Source organism: Plodia interpunctella, chromosome 23 (assembly GCF_027563975.2).
Source record: "Plodia interpunctella isolate USDA-ARS_2022_Savannah chromosome 23, ilPloInte3.2, whole genome shotgun sequence".
Classification (NCBI taxonomy): Eukaryota; Metazoa; Arthropoda; class Insecta; order Lepidoptera; family Pyralidae; genus Plodia; species Plodia interpunctella.
Genome location: NC_071316.1, coordinates 4,431,224 through 4,453,654, shown reverse-complemented (window position 1 = coordinate 4,453,654; position 22,431 = coordinate 4,431,224). Strand labels below are relative to the sequence as shown.

The 22,431-nt window shown below is 37.8% G+C and overlaps 1 protein-coding gene across 29 annotated transcripts in view; it reads right to left on the bottom strand.

Moving 5' to 3' along the window:
* Nucleotides 1-22,431, bottom strand: part of bt (bent) — a 109,221-nt gene that overhangs the window by 4,563 nt on the left and 82,227 nt on the right. For 27 of the 29 annotated variants that reach the window (XM_064436742.1, XM_064436756.1, XM_064436763.1 and 24 more), the window contains 29 exons: nt 21,904-22,206; nt 21,530-21,724; nt 20,911-21,115; nt 20,238-20,396; nt 19,671-19,868; nt 19,091-19,234; nt 18,623-18,832; nt 17,742-18,097; nt 17,317-17,437; nt 16,296-16,493; nt 15,751-15,870; nt 14,886-15,050; nt 14,320-14,490; nt 13,724-13,840; nt 13,165-13,330; nt 12,655-12,815; nt 11,956-12,114; nt 10,290-10,328; nt 9,259-9,466; nt 8,753-8,939; nt 8,086-8,240; nt 7,380-7,532; nt 6,770-6,899; nt 6,009-6,108; nt 5,126-5,291; nt 4,407-4,531; nt 1,494-1,689; nt 820-989; nt 230-348 (listed from right to left, as the gene is read on the bottom strand). In XM_064436742.1, coding sequence (XP_064292812.1) covers nt 230-348; nt 820-989; nt 1,494-1,689; nt 4,407-4,531; nt 5,126-5,291; nt 6,009-6,108; nt 6,770-6,899; nt 7,380-7,532; nt 8,086-8,240; nt 8,753-8,939; nt 9,259-9,466; nt 10,290-10,328; nt 11,956-12,114; nt 12,655-12,815; nt 13,165-13,330; nt 13,724-13,840; nt 14,320-14,490; nt 14,886-15,050; nt 15,751-15,870; nt 16,296-16,493; nt 17,317-17,437; nt 17,742-18,097; nt 18,623-18,832; nt 19,091-19,234; nt 19,671-19,868; nt 20,238-20,396; nt 20,911-21,115; nt 21,530-21,724; nt 21,904-22,206 — 4,896 coding nt within the window. The remainder of the gene's footprint in view (nt 1-229; nt 349-819; nt 990-1,493; nt 1,690-4,406; nt 4,532-5,125; nt 5,292-6,008; nt 6,109-6,769; nt 6,900-7,379; nt 7,533-8,085; nt 8,241-8,752; nt 8,940-9,258; nt 9,467-10,289; nt 10,329-11,955; nt 12,115-12,654; nt 12,816-13,164; nt 13,331-13,723; nt 13,841-14,319; nt 14,491-14,885; nt 15,051-15,750; nt 15,871-16,295; nt 16,494-17,316; nt 17,438-17,741; nt 18,098-18,622; nt 18,833-19,090; nt 19,235-19,670; nt 19,869-20,237; nt 20,397-20,910; nt 21,116-21,529; nt 21,725-21,903; nt 22,207-22,431) is intronic. The other 2 variants (XM_053762756.2, XM_053762774.1) reach the window with 1 other exon arrangement.

Sequence of the window (22,431 nt, the reverse complement as noted above, 5' to 3'; positions counted from 1 at the left end):
TAATAAAGATCTCATTCATTTTCTGAACATAAGTTAAAGATTAACTTGACAAATATAAATTTCCTGTAAACAAAAGGTATAAATTTTTTTCGGATATAAAATAACCGTATGGACTATCTATCTGGCTATATAAATATATCTGGCTAGTAAATAAATACAATAAATAAACAATGTACACTAAAACACTTCATATATTTTTAGCTAAGCAATATTCTAGTGCAGCAATTACCTTGGTCTTGGTAATGATGGGCGGCGGTGCGGGTTTGATAGGTTTCTCGATGTACCTCCTGTCTCCGGAGTACAGGAAGTTGTGTGCCAACTGCGCCTGCTCCGGTGACACCACTTCGCCTGAGGATAGAAAATAGCAAAGTTAATGTAGAAGAAATATGCCTTTTTTATAATGAATATTGGCAATCATCGAAATCGTTTATTTATGGCGCCAAAAATTGAAAACCATATTTCAATTCAATATAAGCTGAAATTAAAATTTATTTAAAAAGCACCTAAAGACTTTATTTTTTTAACGCCGCCTACATACTATCGTCGAACTCAGACATAATTTTTGCAAATCGATAGCCGGTAAAATATGTAGATTTTAAATCTATGTTTTAAGAGAAATTTGTATGTACTCATATTTTTTGCAAATATTTTTTCTTTATTTTTATAATCAAAACTGGGAGGCCTAATCTTATATGCGCGATTTGTATATACTAAATTTTTTTGCAAAAAGAAAATATTTTTAAAATCAAAACTTTTTCGAGGCCCAATCTTTAGTGAGATTTTCTAACCATTCAGATCATTACGCCTAGCTCAACTCACCCTCAACAATGACGACACAAGACGTCTCATCAGTGCCGTGCACGTTGGTCGCAATGCAGGTATATTTGCCGCTGTCTCCCGGCTGGCAGTCTATGATCTCCATGGTCACTACGCCGTCGGAATGCGTCATCGAGTAGTCGAACTTGGACAGCTCTTTTCTATCCTTGTACCTAGATTGAGAGCAATTGGTCAAGTTTTGTAACGATCTTAGAGTAGGGGAAAAACGCATAATGAAATCTATTGAAGTGGGAATATGATAGGTCAGTTGATATGACACGTCCACTTTTTAAGAAAAATTGGTAACGATAGACGGAAGAAGGGACCCAGAATCTGATAAAAGAAAAAGTGAGTGTCATGACTTATCAAGAAATGAAACAGTTACGACAATTTAAGAGCTCCTTGCTCTTAAATTCTGTTGATGATATAATGATCTGTGATTCCCGCATTAAAGGACCAGTCTATATTTTCTTGACGATGTCGTACGAAGCGACTAAACAATAAGAAGCCTAAACAGCTGACAGACAATAACAGCATTCCCAGAAAAAGCCGTCAGGCCTGTTATAAAATCACAACCAGCAAACTTTAAAATCTATTTTTTTAAAGATTCGACACGTCACTGAGATCCAACCGAAAACACTGTAAAGATGAGAAAAAGAAGACTCAACATGACTCACCATTTGACGGTGGGCGTGGGCCGCCCGCTGAGACAGCACAGCAGCTTGCAAGTGTCCCGGGCCTGCATGACGCGAGGCCTCAGCTGGAAGGTGAACACCGGCGCCGTTTCGCTGGATTCCTGCCAGAACGTGTACGGTAGAGCTTCGCGTCTGCGGGGCGCTTCGGGCAGGTGCTGGCGTTGGACCTTGGGCACCGCTGGAACAATTTGTGACGTTATTTTACAACACTACTTCAAGTCGTGGAGATATTGCTCCGTTGTTTTGATGCACGTCGATGGTTAACGCTGAAATTGTACGAAGATTCCGTCGAATCTTCGTACTTCATACGTCAACCACATTAATGTTCAAACTTATATAAAATATTGGATCACAACAGAACAGCAACGCGTTTATCGTCGCAACGGAGCAATTGGGCCGGACCCCAAAGGTTGATTAGTAAATAATGCACTGTCGCGGACGCAAAACTGCTATAACAATTATACAATTAAGCTTCTTTTGTTTACGCGAAAGTGTGAATAATAAACCTTTCCGTATTGTTTTTTATTCAGTAAATAATATATAGGTGCCGGTCATGGGTGCTCCTAACATTTCCCTTAAGAAGAAGATCTGAAATATGATCGCGTCACTTTTTACAAAGCCGATCTCTTCATCCATATACCAATTTCCTTAGTGCGTCGAATCAGCGAATCATATTTATGAAAGACCAATAAGACGCCTACGATACATCAGTAACTGTGCCGTCATTCAGGTCCTACAGTAAGACACGCAGGGCAAGACAGTATGTTATTACTATTTATCTCTGCTTCATAAATACCTTTCGCTATCTTTTCATAAATCCTTTCAACCTCAAAATGTCCAAACAAAATCCTTTGTTAGAACAACGACACACGTTTATCTTTGCTATTTCAATAAGGATTCTAACGTACACGATTTTCTATATTTATCAATTAGTCACCTCTGTTTCCGCCAAGGAAAAACACGCACAGTCACTACAAATAGTAAAAACTTAGCTAGCATGCAGCTACAGACAGATAGACACTATTAAGATGCCTTCAGTATGCATCAGACTGAGCGGTGCCAATGAACTAGTATTTAAATAGAATAGTCGTGACCTAATTAGAGAGCCATTGTCGTAATATGAGACGCGATATAATTGCTAATTGATTGAAGAAATGAATACATTTTAGTAGACCCATAACTTTAAAAGCGTCTTTCTTTAAAGTAACTAATTATACCATTATTTGCTTGGCATATTTATTAAATTTTTGAGCCAAACTTTTTCTGCCAGTTTATAGTCACTTCTGTACAAATTAATCGTCAAAGAGGGTTGACGTCAAGCAGCCGGTTATAAAAGTATAGCCAAATTTTCAAAATAGATTGGTTGACTTTTTACGCTAACCCTGGTCTTCGGAGCGTCACAGCTACGAATATACGCAGGAACACGCGAGGATAAGGGAGAGACAAAGAGTCTTGAGACTAGAACCTAGACTACATTATATAAGCTTGCCATCAACAGTAGACTTATTGGTGAAATTTAGGTATTAAAATAGTGACAAATTGCAAGGCCATCGCCTATGAAAAGAATCCATAAAAGTCCCTTTAAAGTTTGATTGACATTTACAATATACATAGGAATCCTGTTCTGAATTTCTCCTAGCGAAAAAACAGCAAACTTCGCTCCAACCCAAAATACTCGAAACACATACAAAACAACTGAACCGTATCTAATCCGGTCTAATTGAGACGCATTATTCCTTACACCTTTGATGTGATTTATTTATAATTGCACGAACGATGCACGTATATCAAGTGTTTGATATACATTTCACTATGTGGCCATCATTAATTGTCTACAGAGATTTATTGGTCAGTTTCGTGTAAGCATAAATTATGGATTGCACGTTTGAAATCTACAAAGCAATGTTTGAGGGCTTAATTTATTGTCTGTGATGTAAGAATGATTAAAATTAATTATAAGCAGCAACTCCGTCGGGACTTATGACGTGACTCTCAATTAAAGAAATAATAATGTATATTATATAATATGTATTAGTTAATAATGAACCTAGGCAACACAATATTGCGTGTAACTTTTCATAGAAGCCATGATCTCACCTCTATTATACCTTCTGTAGGATAAATACTACTCTATGTGTATATCACGAATTTCTTGGATAGCTATCGATCGTGACAACTTAAATTGTCATGCGATTAAATTGATTAACTAATGATGCTTAAAATCTTAAGTAACAGATACATTTCTCAATATTAAAGAGCAAAAAATTTTAGCATTGATGGCAACAAATGGCTCAAGATAGAAATTTATGGATGACATAAGGAAGGGCCTTTGCCCAGCAATGGAACAATTAAATGACACACAACAACAACTTTAATAAAAAAGAACAACAATATAAACTTCAAACTGTGCATAAATCCTATCCTGCTACTAAATAAATGAGAATAAGAAATTTATATGTGTGGAAAAAAAAAATATAAAATAAAATATACAATCTACTATTTGTATTTGGCCCACAGTCAGAATATGACATGGAATAGGACAAAGGGACATTTCCTTGCAATATATCACACGGAAGCGACGCCCAGCGGACAAGATTATTCAAGTATGAGTAACACAGTTCTTAATTTTAATGTTTTATTCTTGTTATAATTTTGCACACTTCATTAAATAAAAATAAAGCTTACGCGAATGTTTTGATGCCAGTTAAATGTCTAACGATGTTTGTTACTCAGTTACGCAAATTTTCTTTTATTTATTTTTGATGAAAATTAGTACATGGATTATTTTTAGAATAGCTGTTAAAGTATTTCGTGTCCCACTGTTGGGCAAAGGCCGCCACTTTTTGCTTAGATAACCGTCGATCCAACGAGGTATTAAAAAAGCAAATAACTTACGTTGTACGTTTAAGAAGACGACCTCTTCTCTGAACCCGTAGTGGTTCTCAGCCCTGATGATATACTCGCCGCGGTCCTCCAACTTCGCCCGGTTGATTATGAAGTAGTAGTCATCGCCCGCGTATCTGCATCATTCATTTATTGATCAATAAAAGACTAAAAGCCTTGTTTCACCACTTACTGATAAATACAGACAGATAATTTAACTGCTAGATAAATCTTCCTAAAGTTATTTGGCAGTTAGCCTTATTCAACACTTGTAAAACACAATTTTAACGCTGTTTGATATGTTACATAATTTATCAGCGAGCGCTTCGCTAGTCCATAAGCCCTCCATAAGTTTGATCCGGACGGTTTTACAGTTTCAAACACTATGGCACCTAAAACCATGCAATGGTTTGTCTAGGAGCTATTGTATAGGCTAGGTTAACCTACAGTAATCAGTAGGCTCATACCAATCACGTTCGAAAATGTTGACACTTAAAGTAATGTTTTAAGGACGCTTCAATTCGACGACGGATTGTATCTAAAAAAATTCTGTGATGACAAAGTAAAAGTCAAAACATTCATCAGAAATTAGATCTCAGCAGTTTTTCACGTCGATTTTTCAAGTATACCTTCAGTATTTCTAAAAATGTTACAAACTACTGGCATTTCGGTACGACCAATGCTGAAAACTCATTAAAACAGCGTTGGTCACTATGTGATCTCGACCTCACCTCTTCATGAACTTGACGGACTGCCGCAGCTCGTGGTTGTTGCGGGACCACGTGACCGTTGGAGTGGCGCACGCGATGATGCGACAGTACAGCTTCACCGATTGGCCCTCATAGCAGAACGCCGATTGGGGCTTGATCACGAACCGTGGCGCCGCCTGGCGACGGTCTGCGGAAGATATTTTTCTTTTTTATACCACCTGAGCAAGCAAACATGCATACTGACCACTAGATGGAAAGTGGTCACCGCATTTTACAGACGTGCAATGCCAGGGGTGTCAATTTGTGAGAATAATGATGACGTAAGCCGAAAGAGGTGACTAAGGTACACACAGCTCTCCTTGCTGGTAGGCAACAATATCATTTCTAAAGAGGGTTGAATAAATCGCAGATTTTTGTAAAATATCATATTACATATTTGAATGTATTTAGAAACACATAAAGGTCATTTTTCATCGATCGAACCTCTGATAAATAGCCAGCACAATCGCTATCAGAACATGATAAATTAATCAAATCATTAACACAGATGTTTCGAGTTTAAATAAAAAAACGTAAAGACTTTTAGCATTAAGTCCACCTTTTGTATTTTTATTATTAGCATTGTAAGAGCAACGTACATTATCAATAGCAGCAAATGACCCAAATGTATTACTTGCTGACAGCGCGACAATCAGCCTCGCTCACTTATACATAGTTTTACATTTTAGTACCAATAAAGAAGCTGTACAATTTACATTGATTATCATTTCTATCTCCGCGGTACTCATCCCTATCATATCGAGCAGTAAGGGTGTGTGATTCTGGACCATACAAGTATTTTATGTAATCAAGTTTAAATGAATATATAAAAGAAAACTAGTAAATATATAAAATAATAACTCACCGAACTGTCCATCATAGATCTTCCACTTCTCGATGAGAAGTTTCCTCAGTGAGCTGTATTCGCTTAGCCTGCCGATCGGCAGCGCGAACGAAGACCAGTTCTAGAACAAACGTTATCATTACACATGGCTGTAACCTGTTTTACAGATCACATAAAATAAGTCATAATTCCTCATTTCTGAGGGTCAATAATAATTGTAATAATATAACAACTTTCTTGTCACTATTAATGGAGTGGTTTGCCATTGCCTTCTCTATTTCACACACAAGTTAATAATCAACAAGTGTGCAGGTTTCCTCACGATGTTTTCCTTCATCGGAAGCAGGTGGTGGTCTATGAAAACATGAGTCAGATTGGTATACAAATTCATGTGGCACGAGTAGGATTCGAACATGGGACCTTTCGATCCACAGACGGGCATCTTAACCAATACACCACCGCCGCTTCTAATATCATGCTATTGGGCCAGGGCGAATTGTTAAAAATTAATGTAGCGTAGAAATATAATGATGTCTTCAAATATTTCCTGTTCAGTGTAAGACAATGCCTATTTCGAACGTAAACATTTCAACGGATAACATCATTGCTTCAAATCTGTGAAAAAATGTTCGCCATATAATTATAAGTATGTTTTTACTTTAAGAATAAAGTTTAAGAAATCACTACATATACGTAGTATAAAACAAAGTCGCCCCCATGTCAATTTCTAAGCAAAGGTTTATAGACCTCGGTCGAAGTCGGGCGTATAAATAAATAATTACCTCATATTTTTCTCTAAGTCTGTTGCGCATCTTCTCGTATCTTCGAGCTTCGATGGTGGCGGTTCTTGCCGCAGCCGCGTCGCCCGCCAGCCATTTGTGCATTAGACACTCGTGTGCTGTCATACGTTTCCTGCGGAATACCAAAACACGTTGTTGTTGACTCAACACAAATTTCCTTGGCATAATTTAATAAACGAATATAAATATAGTTGTTAATGTTTCGATTCGGAGTTTTAATCGCATATCAAAGAATTTAATTTGCGAATATCTAAATGTTATAATAATAATTTTGTGACTTATGTTTGTAACAAAATGTTGCTTATAAAAAAATAAATTAATATTATTATTTTACTTTACATTAATAGATCTATTGCGAAGTAGCATTTAGTTGTGTGATTATTTGTATGTAGTCTATTATATATCAGTCAATGTCTCCTTTTTATTTTTTTCTTTTTCTGTAACACGCCTGTCTTCTCAAGACTCTGAAAGGTCTGTTGGGAGAAATTCCATTTGAATTAAGCAGCACCATTGTATTACTGTCCTATTTACAGTCTGTCTCTCGTATCTCTGTGTACATTAACAGTTATATAGCATATATGTTATTACTTACTCCTTGTTCTTGACCAGCAGCCTTCTGATGAAGTCCTTAGCATCATCAGAGACGTGTTGGAAGGCTTCCTCGTCGAACTCCCAGTCGCAAGCCTTCACGTTCTTCAACGTCTCTATGTCGTTGTTACCCGCGAACGGTGACAGGCCAGACAGTCTGACAAACAAATTTATATATACATACAAGGACAAATCACACGGATTTAGTTTGTCCCAAAGTAATTTTTTTTATACTACCCAGTAGGTAAACAGGCATGCGGCCCACCTGATGGTAAGTGGTCACCACAGCCTATCAACGTTTGCAGCACCAGGGGTGTTATACAAGTTCGAGACTTGTGTTATAACTACTAACATTTTTGCATGCGTTTATAACAAAATCTTGACCATTCCATCTGGCATTGGAATGAAAAAAAAATGTTAAAAATAAATTTTCTTCTCAGTATAGATAGACTTTATGTTGTTTTTTGACTTTATTTATTTATTGAATAATTGACAGGCAGCTTCTTCAGCTGGGATAATAAGTACCCTATGTGTTATTTCAGGTTATATTCTACCGTGTACCAAATTTCATAACAATCACTCCAGTAGATTTTGCGTGAAAGAGTTTTATAATATTATTGGGATTGGTTGACTGGTAGAAAACGCCCCAGGCTTTGCATGTTTTTCCAAATAAAGTTAAATAAATAAATATAAATAGGAAAGGTACTCACAATACGTATGACAAAACACCAACGGCCCACATGTCCGTGTAGAAGCCGACCGGTTCCCTCTCCACGATCTCAGGCGCCGCAAACTCGGCCGTGCCCGTCGATATCTTCACGACTTCGTTCGGATCCAGCTTCGTGGCTAGCCCGAAATCTATGATCTGTCGAGAAGTACAAGTATTAAGAATTTAAGTGATAAAAATAATATAGAGTTTTGAAAATACTCAGGGCTAGATTCAAAGCTTGCAGAAAACAGTATCTGATAGCCTATCGAATAATATATATCTGATATATCAGAATATATTTTAAAAATGTGTTTCACAAGGAAAGAGCAAATAACTTCAAATATATATAGCAGTTTATCTGTCAAATTGCAATATGATATTTTATCAGAAAGTGGTGATACAGGTCCTTAGTACATAGTCAAACAAAAAACAAAACAGAAGTAAGAAGACAATATGGAATGAATTAACAAATAGAAAAATACCAAAAGGTGGACATCAAAAGAGAAATACCTTAGATACATATTTGGGCTTATTATGGTTTAGTTGGCATTTTAGAAAATTGGCGTTTTTAGGTCTAAGGGAAATTGCGACAGCAACGAGAATTGAATACATATATACCACAAGGAAATAATGAAATAATTTTCTTTCAAAAAGTGTCCTTTTATTACCTTGACATCAGTGCCGCTTCTCGTCTGACACATGACGTTCTCCGGCTTCAGGTCCAAATGTATGATGTTCTGTTCATGCATATGTCTGACGCCTTCGCAGATCTGCCTCATGTAGTGAGCCGCCTCGGCCTCGCTCATGTTGTAGCCCGGCTCTGTGATGCGCTCGAATAACTCGCCTCCGGATAAGCTGTTGAAATGAGAGCAATTTAATCTCAATTCCACCAATATGTTCACCATATAGTCAGACGAGGCCTTCCGGTTGAGATGAATGAAGATGTGATAGTGCATTTGTAACTGAATCTTCGGTTCACATTTAGGATTTACAACTCCAATATCAAGACCATTTCGTCATAGTCTTGAAATGCATCATGCGAATTGATTAGTTTCCTATGATGCAGCCGATTCATGATGCCAATTTCCTGCTTTATCAGTTCCTTCAGCATAATTCCAGAGACCTGTATGAATTAATTCGCAAAATAGTTACGAAAAAACAATATAATACTTACAATTCAAATATCAAGACCATTTCGTCATCATCTTCAAATGCGTCGTGCAAATTGATCAGTTTCCTATGATGTAGCTGGTTCATGATATCAATCTCCTTCTTTATCAGCTCCTTCTCCATCGCTCCAGAGACCGGTATGAATTTAGCAGCAAAGTAATTGCCAGTGGATCGCTCTCGGCAGCGGTGGACGACGCCGAACGCGCCTGTGCCTACAACCGTGTCTTTTATTACTTTTTTAAAATTTAATTCGGTGGCATAGACTATAAATTACTTCAGCCTTTATTTGGCGTGTGGCTGATTATTGATAGTGAAAAAAATTCGTTTAAAAATATATCACTACGATCGGTAAAATTATTCTAAATAAGTTCAATGTTAAAAATCAGTTAATTGTAAAAAAAATCATAATGTCACAACTTTCACAATAAACTGAACTATTTTGTTAGCTTAGAAATTGACTATGAACTGAACTGAAAATATTTAATTATTTTCACAGTTTTCCCTAAAACGACGGACGTTTAGGACGGCAAAAAATGCTATTTTTAACATAACAGAGCTTAAAATAATACTTAAAATAATAGTGTGTCTAGGAAGACGCGCATTCCCGTTAAGATATATTTTCTTGGAGTTTTAATATATAAATATGTATATAATAATATTTTATAAGCGCAAACCCGTGCAGTCATCTACCAAACGGCTACCATATAAGAAAATTATATTACTCTAAATTGAATTTTAAGATTATATATCCACCTCCAAAACTATTTTAACTTAATAAAATCTCTACATAATGTGAACGTTATAAACACATTTTGATAACAAAATTTAGTTAATAATATTTCCCATGCAATTATAATTGACAAAGAAAAATGTATTTTTAACGTTCGTAAAACGAATATAAATATCCTAAATAAAATTGTGTCACTGCATAAGGCATGCAAAATCAATATAAACGTGTAATACAATAAATATAATATTGTGTGAGACAGAGAGATGCAGAGAGAGATAGCACTACATCGATCTATTCACACAGACCTCCGGCGCGCCTCCGTTTAGAAGCCCTCACGAAGTCACCTGCGAAATTGATCACTATTTGTATGGATTTAAGGTTCAAAATCTACTGTTAGTATGCGCTATGTTAATAAAACCTTGCAAATTGTTTGATTACGTTGTATTTACTTCAGAAATAATATCTTGTGCTTTTTATTTTAGTGAATAACTAATATTACGGACCTGTTTCACCGCCTGCTTATAAAGTATCTTATAGCTTATATGAACGTGAAAGCAAATATGTCTCGAACAGATAGTGTTAAAATTGTGTTTCACTAGTGTTGGATAAACCAACTGGCCAATCACTGTTTATCTGTCAGATTTTATCACAAAGTGGAAAAACGGGTCCTTAGTTGTACAAAATATATTAATTTTACAGAATACAATGATTATAAAATTAAAATAAGGATATCATTTCTGAAAAGGGTATTTTCTCAAGAAACTTCGTGAGACTATAATGCGTTTAAATATCATGCATTTGCTTCCACTGTCTTTTTTACCATTAATGGGTAGGTTTTTGGTTTTTTGTCTATTTATTTTTATATTTCTATCCCTCTAATATATTTATGAACAAGTTATGAAATACTGATATAGAATGGATCGTTACATATAGCTATAGAGTTGGGGTAACTAACGTATATAATTACTGTAGTTTAACATTAATCATTGCAGATAGTCTTCACTGCTAAGAAAAGCATTATTCAAGTTTATAGCGTACTGTTAGCATTTAGATGTCTTTATTGTTGTAAATAAAATACATAAGTAATTAAATTTAGTAAAAAATATGTTTTCTTTGTCACTACACTTCAAAATATTTGACATTGACAGATTGAGACAAAACATATCAATACTGTATACACGAATATTACGGAAATGAAAGTTTGTGTATTAGGGAAACGGATTATGAAGGGGCTAGATATTTATAAGAGAATATGTATGCGGTTTTGGGTGTGCTGCGCCTGTCTCTTTGCTTGTGTATATCGTAACCGCGATACAAGCTTAGTGCTTAGTGTGTGTGTCGTTCGGTGGGTGTGTTAATTTATTTATTTATATCTGGACGACGATTTTAAATGCGAAAATATGGACAAAAATAATTTAGTCTGTCATGCCACCGAGCTTTTTCATAATCACGTATACTTTAAGTTTCAAAGAAATCGTTAGTCGTGTTCGAAAATCCATTTACAAACGTAGAAGGTAATTTTTATTCAGTGCACCAACATTAACAATATGCTCGGTACATGGAGTAACACAAATACGATACAATTAAGAAATAATCAGTAAAGAAAGAACGAACAATTTTAACTTTCAACAATAGGTCCGATCATCTGATCGGCCAATTTGTATGGGACACCAAGATTTTTTTGTAAATTTTTGTCATCGATTTCTTTTGATGTTTACTCAGTTTCATCATTGGAATGTGCTCTCAAAATTAGTGCAGTGTAAAAAAATATGTATACACAAATATTTAACGTTCAAAAGCAGGATTACGAAAGGAAAATAGAAAATGGCACTCATAGATGAAATACAAGACAATTTAATAGTCGTGTGGTATAGGGAGGTAATATCTATAGCAGGATACAGAGTGAATGAAATACTCCATCGACAAGAACCTCGTTCTTAAATTTATTGATTGAGCATAGGGTTTACTCACCAATCTCCTCGAGAATGTCGTACTTGTCGTATACAGAGCAAGTGTTGATATCAACCGGCTGAGGCACGTATTTGCTGTAGATGTCGAATACGTAGCTGTCGTAGTCCTTTACCGGGCCGTGGTCTGCGTTCGTGCGGATTCGTTTGCCCGTTTCGTCCACTGGGGAGAGAAAGAGAAACGGGTTATAACAATTTTACAAAAAAAAAAATGTAAGAAACAATAATGGTAAGCCCTTCTGGCATGTTACAGACCAACACTGTTCAAATGAGTTTCTTTCGGAATTTCTTCTCATCAGTGGTCGTTCCGAAATGCCAGTTGTTTTTAGCTTTTGTGAAATAACTATTTAATATAAAAATTGACGTGAAAAAGTTCCTGTGAAGGTCTAATTTTTGAATAATAATTGTAAATGATTAGTAAATTGTGGAATCTGAAAACTATGTTCGTCCAGTTACTTAAAAAAAGGTGAACAATTTTGATATGTGTTTTAATTGAAATTTGCTCTTTAAGATTCAAAATCTTAGCACATACATAATAGGTGTGTGTAATTAAAAAACTTGGGATTTAAGTTGAGCCAGTCATTTTCACTTCTATCTGACGATGAGTCCCGTACTAACTTTTTATACTATAAACTGACACAAAAGAACCTATGAAGGTTTAATTTCTGAACAGACGGTTTATTTGACAAATATGGTCTATTACCTGGATACTCCTTCTTCTTGAACTCCTTTTTGACGACAGCTTTAGTCTGAACCAATGACGTGGGTTCGCTAGGCTCCGATCTTCCGTAGATATTCTCAGCGTAAACTCTAAACTCGTACTGCTTGCCTGGTACTAGGCCAGTGATCGCCATTGTTGTGAACCTGGGGAAGGAGATGAATATATTTAACTGACTCGAAAAAAAGAAAGTTCTCATATTTCAACTTGTTTCTAAATGATGAAATTATATTATGATAAAATAAATAATGAATTCAAAGAATAATCCTTGGTAAACAACTTGCCAAATATGTTTTATTGTGTGATTATGATAATGATCACATATGACAGAATAAAATCTTTAAAATAGTAAAATTTATTTTTTAAGCTAACTGCTTCGCGGTCACACACATAATTCATAACAGATTAATTTTATAATTCATTAATCGGTCTTATTTTGATTGTAACCAGTATCAAACGCCGTGAATTCTAAAAACAATATAAAAATGAAATTACCTGGTGTTGCCAACTCTTATCCAGCTGGACATGGGGTGTTCCCTCTTCTCCACCAGGTAGTTGGTGATGTCGGAGCCCCCGTCCCAGACCGGCGCCTTCCAGCTCAGCGCCAGCGAGTCCACGCCCACGTTGTCTGTGGCCGGGAATCGTGGTGGGTCCGGACGATCTGGGGATAGATATAACGACCATTTTATTTTTTATTGTTTATTATTAACACCCAACGCAAAAAGAGGGATATTATAAGTTTAACTTGTCTGTTTGTCAGTCTGTCTGTCTGTTCCATCGTAGCTCCTAAACGGATGAACCGATTTTCGTTTAGTTTTCTTTTGTGTCATAGATGATTTTATCCCGAGTGTTCACACTAGTCCAGATTACTATATATGGATAATAGACTAGATGGATTGGCCAAAATAAAAAAAAAAAGACAAGTCAAAGCGGGTAGCGGGCACACTAGCGCCACCCATAGAGTTCTTTTGTTTATTAGCCAAAACTAACAAAATATACCATAAAAAATATGGTACACTAGAAAAGAAACACTCCTACCAAAGCAAAAACTCACCGCTGATTTCAACATTGATGATGGCGGAGTCCTGTCCCAATTCATTCTCGGCTGTAATGCGGTATGGCCCAGAGTCCAATTTGCTTGCGTCGCGTATCGTCAGGATCGCGTGGCGTTCTGAAAATAAGATGATTTGAAGCTCCGTATGGAATTGACGAGTAAAAAAAAAAAATTTTTTATTATCTCGTAAAAATACTATGTACACCAAGTACAAGCATACTTTGTTTCATAGTTCTTATTAATGCATTTTTTTATGCAACATTCTGTGTACTGTTGAGCATGAGATGAGATTCGATTCTAATCGATTTATATATCGATTACAGTGAATAAATACTATATATAGAATAGATAGTACAGTAATCTGGTTATGAACCAGTATACTTTTAATGACGACATAATAAAAATATAGGTAAGTTAGGTAGATTTTTTCGAAAATGGATCCTACAATCTAACTAATTTCAGAAATCTGAGTTTGTCCTTCTTACTCGTCAATATTGAACATTGGATTGCGTCAGTATTGAACATTGGATTGCGGTGATTTTTTTGGAGTTGTTCTCGCTACAACTAGTTTTTGATAAATAAAATGTTTTTTTTACCTTTTCTCTCAACATGATAGTGCAATCCAGACTCGATCACTTCTCCCTCTCTGACCCACGTGATCTTGGGCACGGGGTGTCCAGTGAAGGGTATCTTGATGACAACATTTTCACCCTTGTCGAAGTACGCCGTGACGCGGAAGCGTGGTGGCACGTTCAGTTTCGGTGCGGCTGTGGAAGATGACACCGAGCATAAATAACAATAGGAAGAGCAAAATGGAGGTGTGTGGTTGCGCCCTAGAATAGGACCACACCACCATATCCTCCTGTGTATGTCGAACGAGGCGACTAGGAAACGCGTAGCGTAAGTTGCGTTAGATATGGAATATTTTCGATGCCTAATCTTGGCTCGACATCTGGCAAGTGGCCGATAGTAAAATCACAATACAATAAAAGCTTAAAGGTTCTTGTTCTCGTGGCCGAACGTGTTTTACAACGATAAAACACGTTCGGCCCCGCCCCTTTTTGCGTTTTTGAACGATGTTCTGTTCAAAACATGTCGCAGCGGACCCGGCTTTACATTGGCGCCGCAGTAGAGAATGAGAGAGAAAGAGAGAGAGACTCACTCATGATGAGCAGTTCAGCCTTGGTGCTCCTGACGCCGGCCCGGTTGCTGGCGCGGCACACGTACTCGTCCGCGTCCTCGCCGAACACGTCCATCACTGTGAGGAAGTGGTTGTCTCCCTCCGACCAGATGCGGTGGCGGGGTCCGTTCGTTATCTCGCGTGCACCTGCAGAGATCAAATCAAATAAAAAAAATATTTATTTCTCCACAATCTAGACTAAACAATTAGTTACATGTGAGTATTATCATCATCATTATCAGCCTATATCAACCCAATGCTAAGTGTAGTATTAAGCTATTTTCAAGTTAAGTGTATATTAAGTTTTATTTAACTTCTTTTCACTTAATCTGATAAAACTATGACAAGATAGGACACTTGATAAACTATGACTATAGGAAATTAATTGCACCTATAGTCTGTAAAATAAATGACGGCGCTCTCTCCTGTTGGCTGGCAACACTAGGTGTTCACCGACCACTCTTGACCATTCTGACTCTTGACATTGACGACCTCGGTGGCGCAGTGGTAAAGTTCTTGCCACTGAACCGAGAGGTCCCGGATTCGATCCCCGGTCGGGTCATATTGGAAAATGATCTTTTTCTGATTGGCCCGGGTCTTGGATGTTTATCTATGTATTTGTTATAAAATGTAGTATCGTTGAGTTAGTATCCCATAACACAAGTCTCGAACTTACTTTGGGCTTACTTAGCTCAATCTGTGTGATTTGTCCTAATATATTTATTTATTTTATTCTATTTGGTATTGGAATGGCAAAAAAAAACGTTTAAAATCAGTTTTATTCACTTTCTTGACTGTAGAATGTGATATCCACAGCTGATCGAAGAAATGGAGATAAGTAACTCACCCTTGTACCACGTGATGGTAGGTTTAGGAGATCCGGTGATGGTGCACTGGAACTTAGCGTTATGGTACTGAATGCAGTTGGCGTTCTTCAATGGCTTCACGATCTCGGGCGGTGTGGCGGCTGGAATATAGTATTAATAACATAGTTTAAACATTCAATAAAAAACCACAAGCCATTAAAAAAAATCTTTTTCTTTTTAACATTATAATAAGGAGTGCGACAGACAGATCAGCATCCAATTATATATAACATGAATACTATTTATACAAACATATATCATGCATAACATGTTTCTCTCTTATCTGAGCGTTATCCTGGATGTTTCAAGTTTGTGAGCACATGCTCATACATACACATACATATGTTTGTTACTCTTTTACGCAAAATCGACTGAACGGATTATTATGAAATTTAGTACACGGGTGGAATATATCATGTAATAACACACAAGGTACTTTTTATCCCGAAATTCCCACGGGAGCGAAGCCCCAGGGCGCAGCTAGTTCTTTATAATCAACAATTAATGCGAGGATACGTTGACTCACCCTTAGGGTCAATGACCTTGACCTCCTGCGACGCAGAGCTGGGCGGTGACAATCCAGCTTCATTTTGCGCCGTGACCCGGAACTCGTATTGCCGACCTTCGATCAGATGCGGGCAGTTCAGTTGGTTCGGCAGACACAAGATGGCGTTGACGCGCTGCCATGTTGAAGCGCCCACTTCGCGTTTGTCCACCCAGTAGCCTGCAAGTTGAGATACAGTATTACGTTTTTATCTATATCTTCTTCTATCTATACATATAATAAAACTGTAAGTGGGATAATGTTTGTTCGCGCAAAACGTAAAAACTACTGGTTGGAATTTGATGTGGTTTTCACATTTGTATAGCGGATGGTCTAACTGAATAATAATAATCTGGTATAGGTGTAATCCTAATCCTAACTATATTATAAATGGAAAAGTAAGTTTGTTTGTTTGTTACCTCTTCACGCTCTATCTACTCAACCAATTCTTGAAATTTTACATACAGTTTCAAGTATGAAGGACATACCTTCATCCCGGAAAAATTACTGTCCCCGTGGGAAATTACGCGGGCGAAGCCGCGGGCAAAATCTAGTAGTTTATAATAGTAATACGTTGCTTAGAACCCGTGATATCGACAATAATAAATTATGAGCGGACGAACGAAAAAACGTGGGCGAAGTCGCGGGCAAAACCTAGTCCCTTATGAAACGTTTATTCAGGGTAGATAGAGCCAATGGTAGCGAAACTCATAGGCTACGTTTAGCTGTATGGTGGGTTTAAATAGTGATAAGTTGCTAGCCGATCGCCTATGGCAAATGAAGAATTTAAAACATTTACACTACCAGTTTTTTTATATCAAAAGTTTGGAAAGTCTTGAGTCTTCCATATAAAGCCATACTTTTAATGAAAGTCTTCGTCGCTTTCACAGCTAAACCGCTGGGTCGATTTAGATGAAATTTGGAATGGATATAATTAAGGATCCGAGGTCAAACAAGCAGCTGCGGGCTAGTTAAATATAAAAAGGAAGAAATAAATTCATACCTTGTATCCTAGCGCCTCCGTCACTCTCAGGCTTGTCCCATTCGAGGTGAACGAAGTCTCCACCCACCTCCAAAATCTTGGGGATGCCAGGGGCCGACGGTGGGTCAAACGGTGCCTTAGCCTGGGGATAAAATAGAAATTGTTTAAAGTATAATACAAGTTACAAGAATGCAACTGTTTTTCCATACTGGGAAAGATTATAACGAAACGCAAATTGGAGTGCCAACATTAGATAACATAACTTTCACCGAGTGACAGCAAATGAGAAAAAAGTGAGTTTTTTTGTGACCTCTTCACACTCTACCTACTACACCAATCTTCTTGAAATTTTGCATACATGTGGGTACTTATGTGGGTACTTTCATCCCGGAAAATTAACGTGAGTGAAACCGCAAGCAAAAGCTTGTAACTTCTAAAAATCTCACCTTAATCGGACTAGCGCCTTCCAATGCGGGCCCTATACCATTTTCATTGGCCGCGTGTATCCTGAAGTTGTACTCTTGTCCTTCGGTCAATCCTTGCACTGTGAACTTCGTATCCCTTACTGACGACGCAATCGTGATCCAAGTAGTACCAGATGTGTCGATACGTTCCACGACGTAGTGTGTCACTGGTAGACCTCCGTCGTAAGCGGGGGGTTTCCAGGCCAATGTGCAGGAGTGGCGGGTGATGTTAGTGGTCTCTAGAGGGCCTTGCGGAGGTCCAGGCAATCCTGTGACCGTTATTGAGAAGGTGTCCGATGTTTCGCCCGAGTTATTCTTGATTGAGATCTTGTACGTACCTGTGGGAGATTTTTTGGGTAATTTTATTAAAAAATACGTAAATTGCATAAATACTGGGAGACAAGGTTTTTATCAATAAGTTCGCCATTTGTTTTAATAGGGTTTTGTTTTTATAACGGCGGATTATCTCATGTATCTCATGTGGGATCTTGGGATCTCTGTGTCTACCAAGTGATGGGTTAAGTATGTATATGTTACCGGCCAAACCCGATTCCAGGATAAACTAGTTTTGCCTAGGCCAAACTAATTCTTCCTACATGCGATAGGATAAACTGGTTTAGCCTAGGCTATACTAGTTCGTCCTATCGCATGTAGGAAGAATTAGTTTAGCTTAGGTAAAACTAGTTTATCCTGCAATCGGGTTTGGCCGGTAACATATACAGTAGAAAGTTAATAGAATGTTTTCAGTTAAATGTTTGTCGGATTTCTTTAAGAAACACAAGCTAAACACATGCATAGGTAATCTACTCCTTGACGGTGTACAGGATCTTGACCACTTATACAAAGTTCTAAAATACACTCACCCATATCGTCTTTAGAGATATCCTTGATAAATATGAGAATATAGTCGTCGAAGACTGTGAACTTGAGGTGTGGTGAGTCGGTGACCTTGTGGCCATCTTTGGTCAGCGTGACGTCAGCTGGCTGGTCTCCGGTGTACAAGATCTTGATCTTGGTGTTGTCATGCTCAGGCAAGTGAAGGTCGCCTGGCATACGAGTGATGCGCGGCGGGTCTGGTAGAAATATCAACATTTTAATTATTTGCATCCAAAATTTTAGATTTTATATCGTAGGTTGTTGCATGTTTTATTAATTACTTAAAATATAAAATGTGCCCCATCTTAACTTTTAACCGCTGCGACTGCCCTGTACACTCAACCCATAAGAAGCAGAAAAAGGAAGCTTTTGAACATAAATTGGACACAAAATAGGCTAAAAAAATATGTTTTTTTAAGCAGAAGAATATGTTTATTAGATGATTTAACACTCACTTCCGATCTTAAGATGTCCAGTGCAGTATATGAAGCCAATATTGTTGACAGCTTCACAGGTGTAGTCGCCCTCGTCCGCGTCCGTCGCCTCCAAGATGTTCAGGCGAAGAGTGCCTTCGCGGGACTCCGCGATGAATCTTGTTCCTGAGGGAACAATTGTGCTTTCAATAAATAAATATAACAGAATAAGAGACGACTGACTCAGATCATAATATTGACCATTACACTGTCTAGGATAGTTCAACTCTACCTAACCACTGCAAGCGTGCTACTTAATCACTTATAAACACAAAGAGCACGACCGAGTGTCTTGGCTCTGGCCAGACCAAGACTGAGTCATTACAACGCTTGCACGCTCGTTTTATAGCCGTGATGAAAATATGAAGTACTTTGCCGAGGAATATCATTTTGTACTACGAACTGTTTTACCGACACGGAAGCTTATATTCAAAATAAATCACATTCCGTCAAATATATAAGCGAGGCCCATTCCTTGTCAGTAGCTACACACGCTCGAATGTCCATAATTTGGTTCCTATTTCTATTTATCTGAATCTATAAACTATATATAAAGACTTACCTAACACAATTTCTCGTCCGTTTCTCAGCCACCTGCCCGTAGGCACTGGGTTGCCAGTAGCCACACACTCGATGGTGAAAGGCCGGCTCAGTGGAGCGCACATATGTGGTGGTATCATCTTGACCCATTCCGGTTTGGTCCCTCCGATCTCTTCGCCAGTTCTCACTGGAGTTGTGCAAGATGATGGTTCCGATTTTCCTGGTAAATAATGATATAAATTAGGTACACGCATCGTATACCTATGATTTAATTTAAAAATTAAAACTACTACTGCTGTTTTTTATTAATATTCGCCGATTATTAGTATTCATTTATAATATAGTACGGATACTTGGTTTACATCTGAGATATTATCAACTAAGACATGTTTCGCTAAAATCACTTTAGCTAGGTATTTAGGAAAACGATGGTGAACAATATTGTGTCCATTACTTTCTACCTTGGAAAGGTATGTAAATATAACTGTGACTAAATTCAACGCAATACGAACTTATTGGGTAAGTTTTATTATTATTGTTTTTCCCTTTCTGTTTTTATAGCCCTATATTTTTCGACAACAATATATACCAGCGGCATTAACAGCGATGATCCTGAACTCGTAGTCGGACTTCTCTCCCAGGTTCATGGCGGTGAAGGTGGTGTCCTGCACGTTGTAGTCGTTACACTTCACCCAGACGGAGCCGCCGACGTCGCGACGCTCGATTATGTAGCCGGTCACGCGGGAACCTGACAAATTTCAAAATGTCAATATACATTTGTGAGGTTAATAAATAAATATTTCAGGATTAATGACACAGATTGAGTCAGCCACTAAAGTAAGTTTAAGATTTAATTTATTTGAGAATAAATTTTCTAAATACCAGTAACAACTCCGTTACGCGGTTTAAAAGAAGAAAGCTTAGAAACAGACGCGGTGTTCGACTTGTTTTATTTTATATAGTGATAAATAATTATATGAAGATTCCTAGTTCTTATCTTCGTATTTTATAATCTAAATAGTAGGCAAAATTGTGCAATTGACCAATGAGTGCGGAACATCTCTCTTGTCATCAGTATACTGTTAGTTCAGGAAGAGAAACTACGCAAACGTTCATTAGCGTCGGCATCAGTCCGAATTCGCCGATACCGTATAATCAGCATAACGGTATCGGTTGCTAACTGGGGTAATACGCTATATTTAAATAACTTGCTAATCTAAAATGGTCCCTGTCTGAAATAAAATATTTATATCATTAAATACCTCCATCGCTAGATGGCGGGTCCCAGCTAAGATCAACATAGTTTCTGCCAACTCGGGCGACTCTTGGTGCTCGTGGCGCGTTGGGAGGTCCACACCTGGGCTTGACCTTGAACCTGGATGACGAAGCGGAGTACTTGCTCCATCCCGCGGCATTCTTCGCACGCACGCGGAACTCGTACTCGTGACCTGGCTCCAGGTTGTATGCCTGGTGGAACATTTTATAGTTCAATTGCATAAAATAGGGTGGATATACAATGCAAAGTTGGTAAACACAAGCCTATTTAGCTATTTCAAACAGAATACAAATTTTCATACTTATTCTAAGTTCAGATATATAAGTTTAACTATTTTTAAAAGCGGCCTGTGTACGGGGCAGGTTGACTCCTTTGAATTTATACCTTATTATACAAAAATAATATTTTTTAAAAGTACATGTCCACCCCACGATACTTTGTTAAATTAAGTGATAAGAAAACATTTTGGCATATAGCCAAAGTAAAGTGTTAAATTAAATTAAATTTCTAAAAAAAATACTTTTGAGAATGGAAGAATGATCTGAATTAATGTTACTAGTGCTTACGAAGCGCGAGGAATTTATATAAAACCTCAAGTTTCTCACCTGGTAGTTACAGTCCTTGACGAGATAGTCAGCACTGTTCCATATTCCATCCTGTACGTCTCTGAACTCGAGCTTGTAGCCTTGTATCCTGGCGCCGCCGTCGGACCTAGGTCTGTCCCACACCACGGTGGCTGTGGATCCGTCCCATTCCGTGACGCGGGGCATGCCGGGCGGGTCCGGAATCGTGAAGGGGAACTGGCGAAACAAGTATCGGATTGACAAGATGAGAAGGTTTTATCAACTTACTCCAATATAGCACCTAGCGCTGTTTCAAATTTGAATGGTGAATGCAAAGTGATACATATATAACTTGAAGTTTCCTTCAAGCATAACAAATAATGTGGGTATAAAATGTATTTTTTCGTAAGTCTTACTTTGGCAGTGATGGAATCATCCATAGTCAACGGATCAGACACTCCATACTGGTTCTCCGCTCTGACTCTAAAGGTGTACTTCCTATTAGGCTCCAATCCCATCACGTTATAGTGGCAGTTCCTGACGAAGGAGGATATCTTGCTCCACACTCCGCTGCCGTCCATCTTCTCCACGACGTAGTTGGTGATGGGCGAACCGCCGTCATCTAGCGGCGGCCGCCACGATAGCGTGCAGGTGTCGGGAGTGATGTCGTAGGCGTCCAGTGGACCGACTGGTGGAGATGGCTTATCTACTACCAGCACCTGGGAATTATTGGTGTTGGTAAAGTCTTTAAAATGTAAAATGTTTTACATTTGAATACATATAGATAAAAAATATCTACTTTTTAAAGTTTTCTTTTAGATTTATATAATCATATTTTTTTGTCTGTGGTCCTTAGTCTGGGCCGTTGAATGTTGTCGATTTATTTATTTATCTTTTAGTTTTAATATTACTCTTTTCTCATAGGCCATGGGCTAGCAAACTGT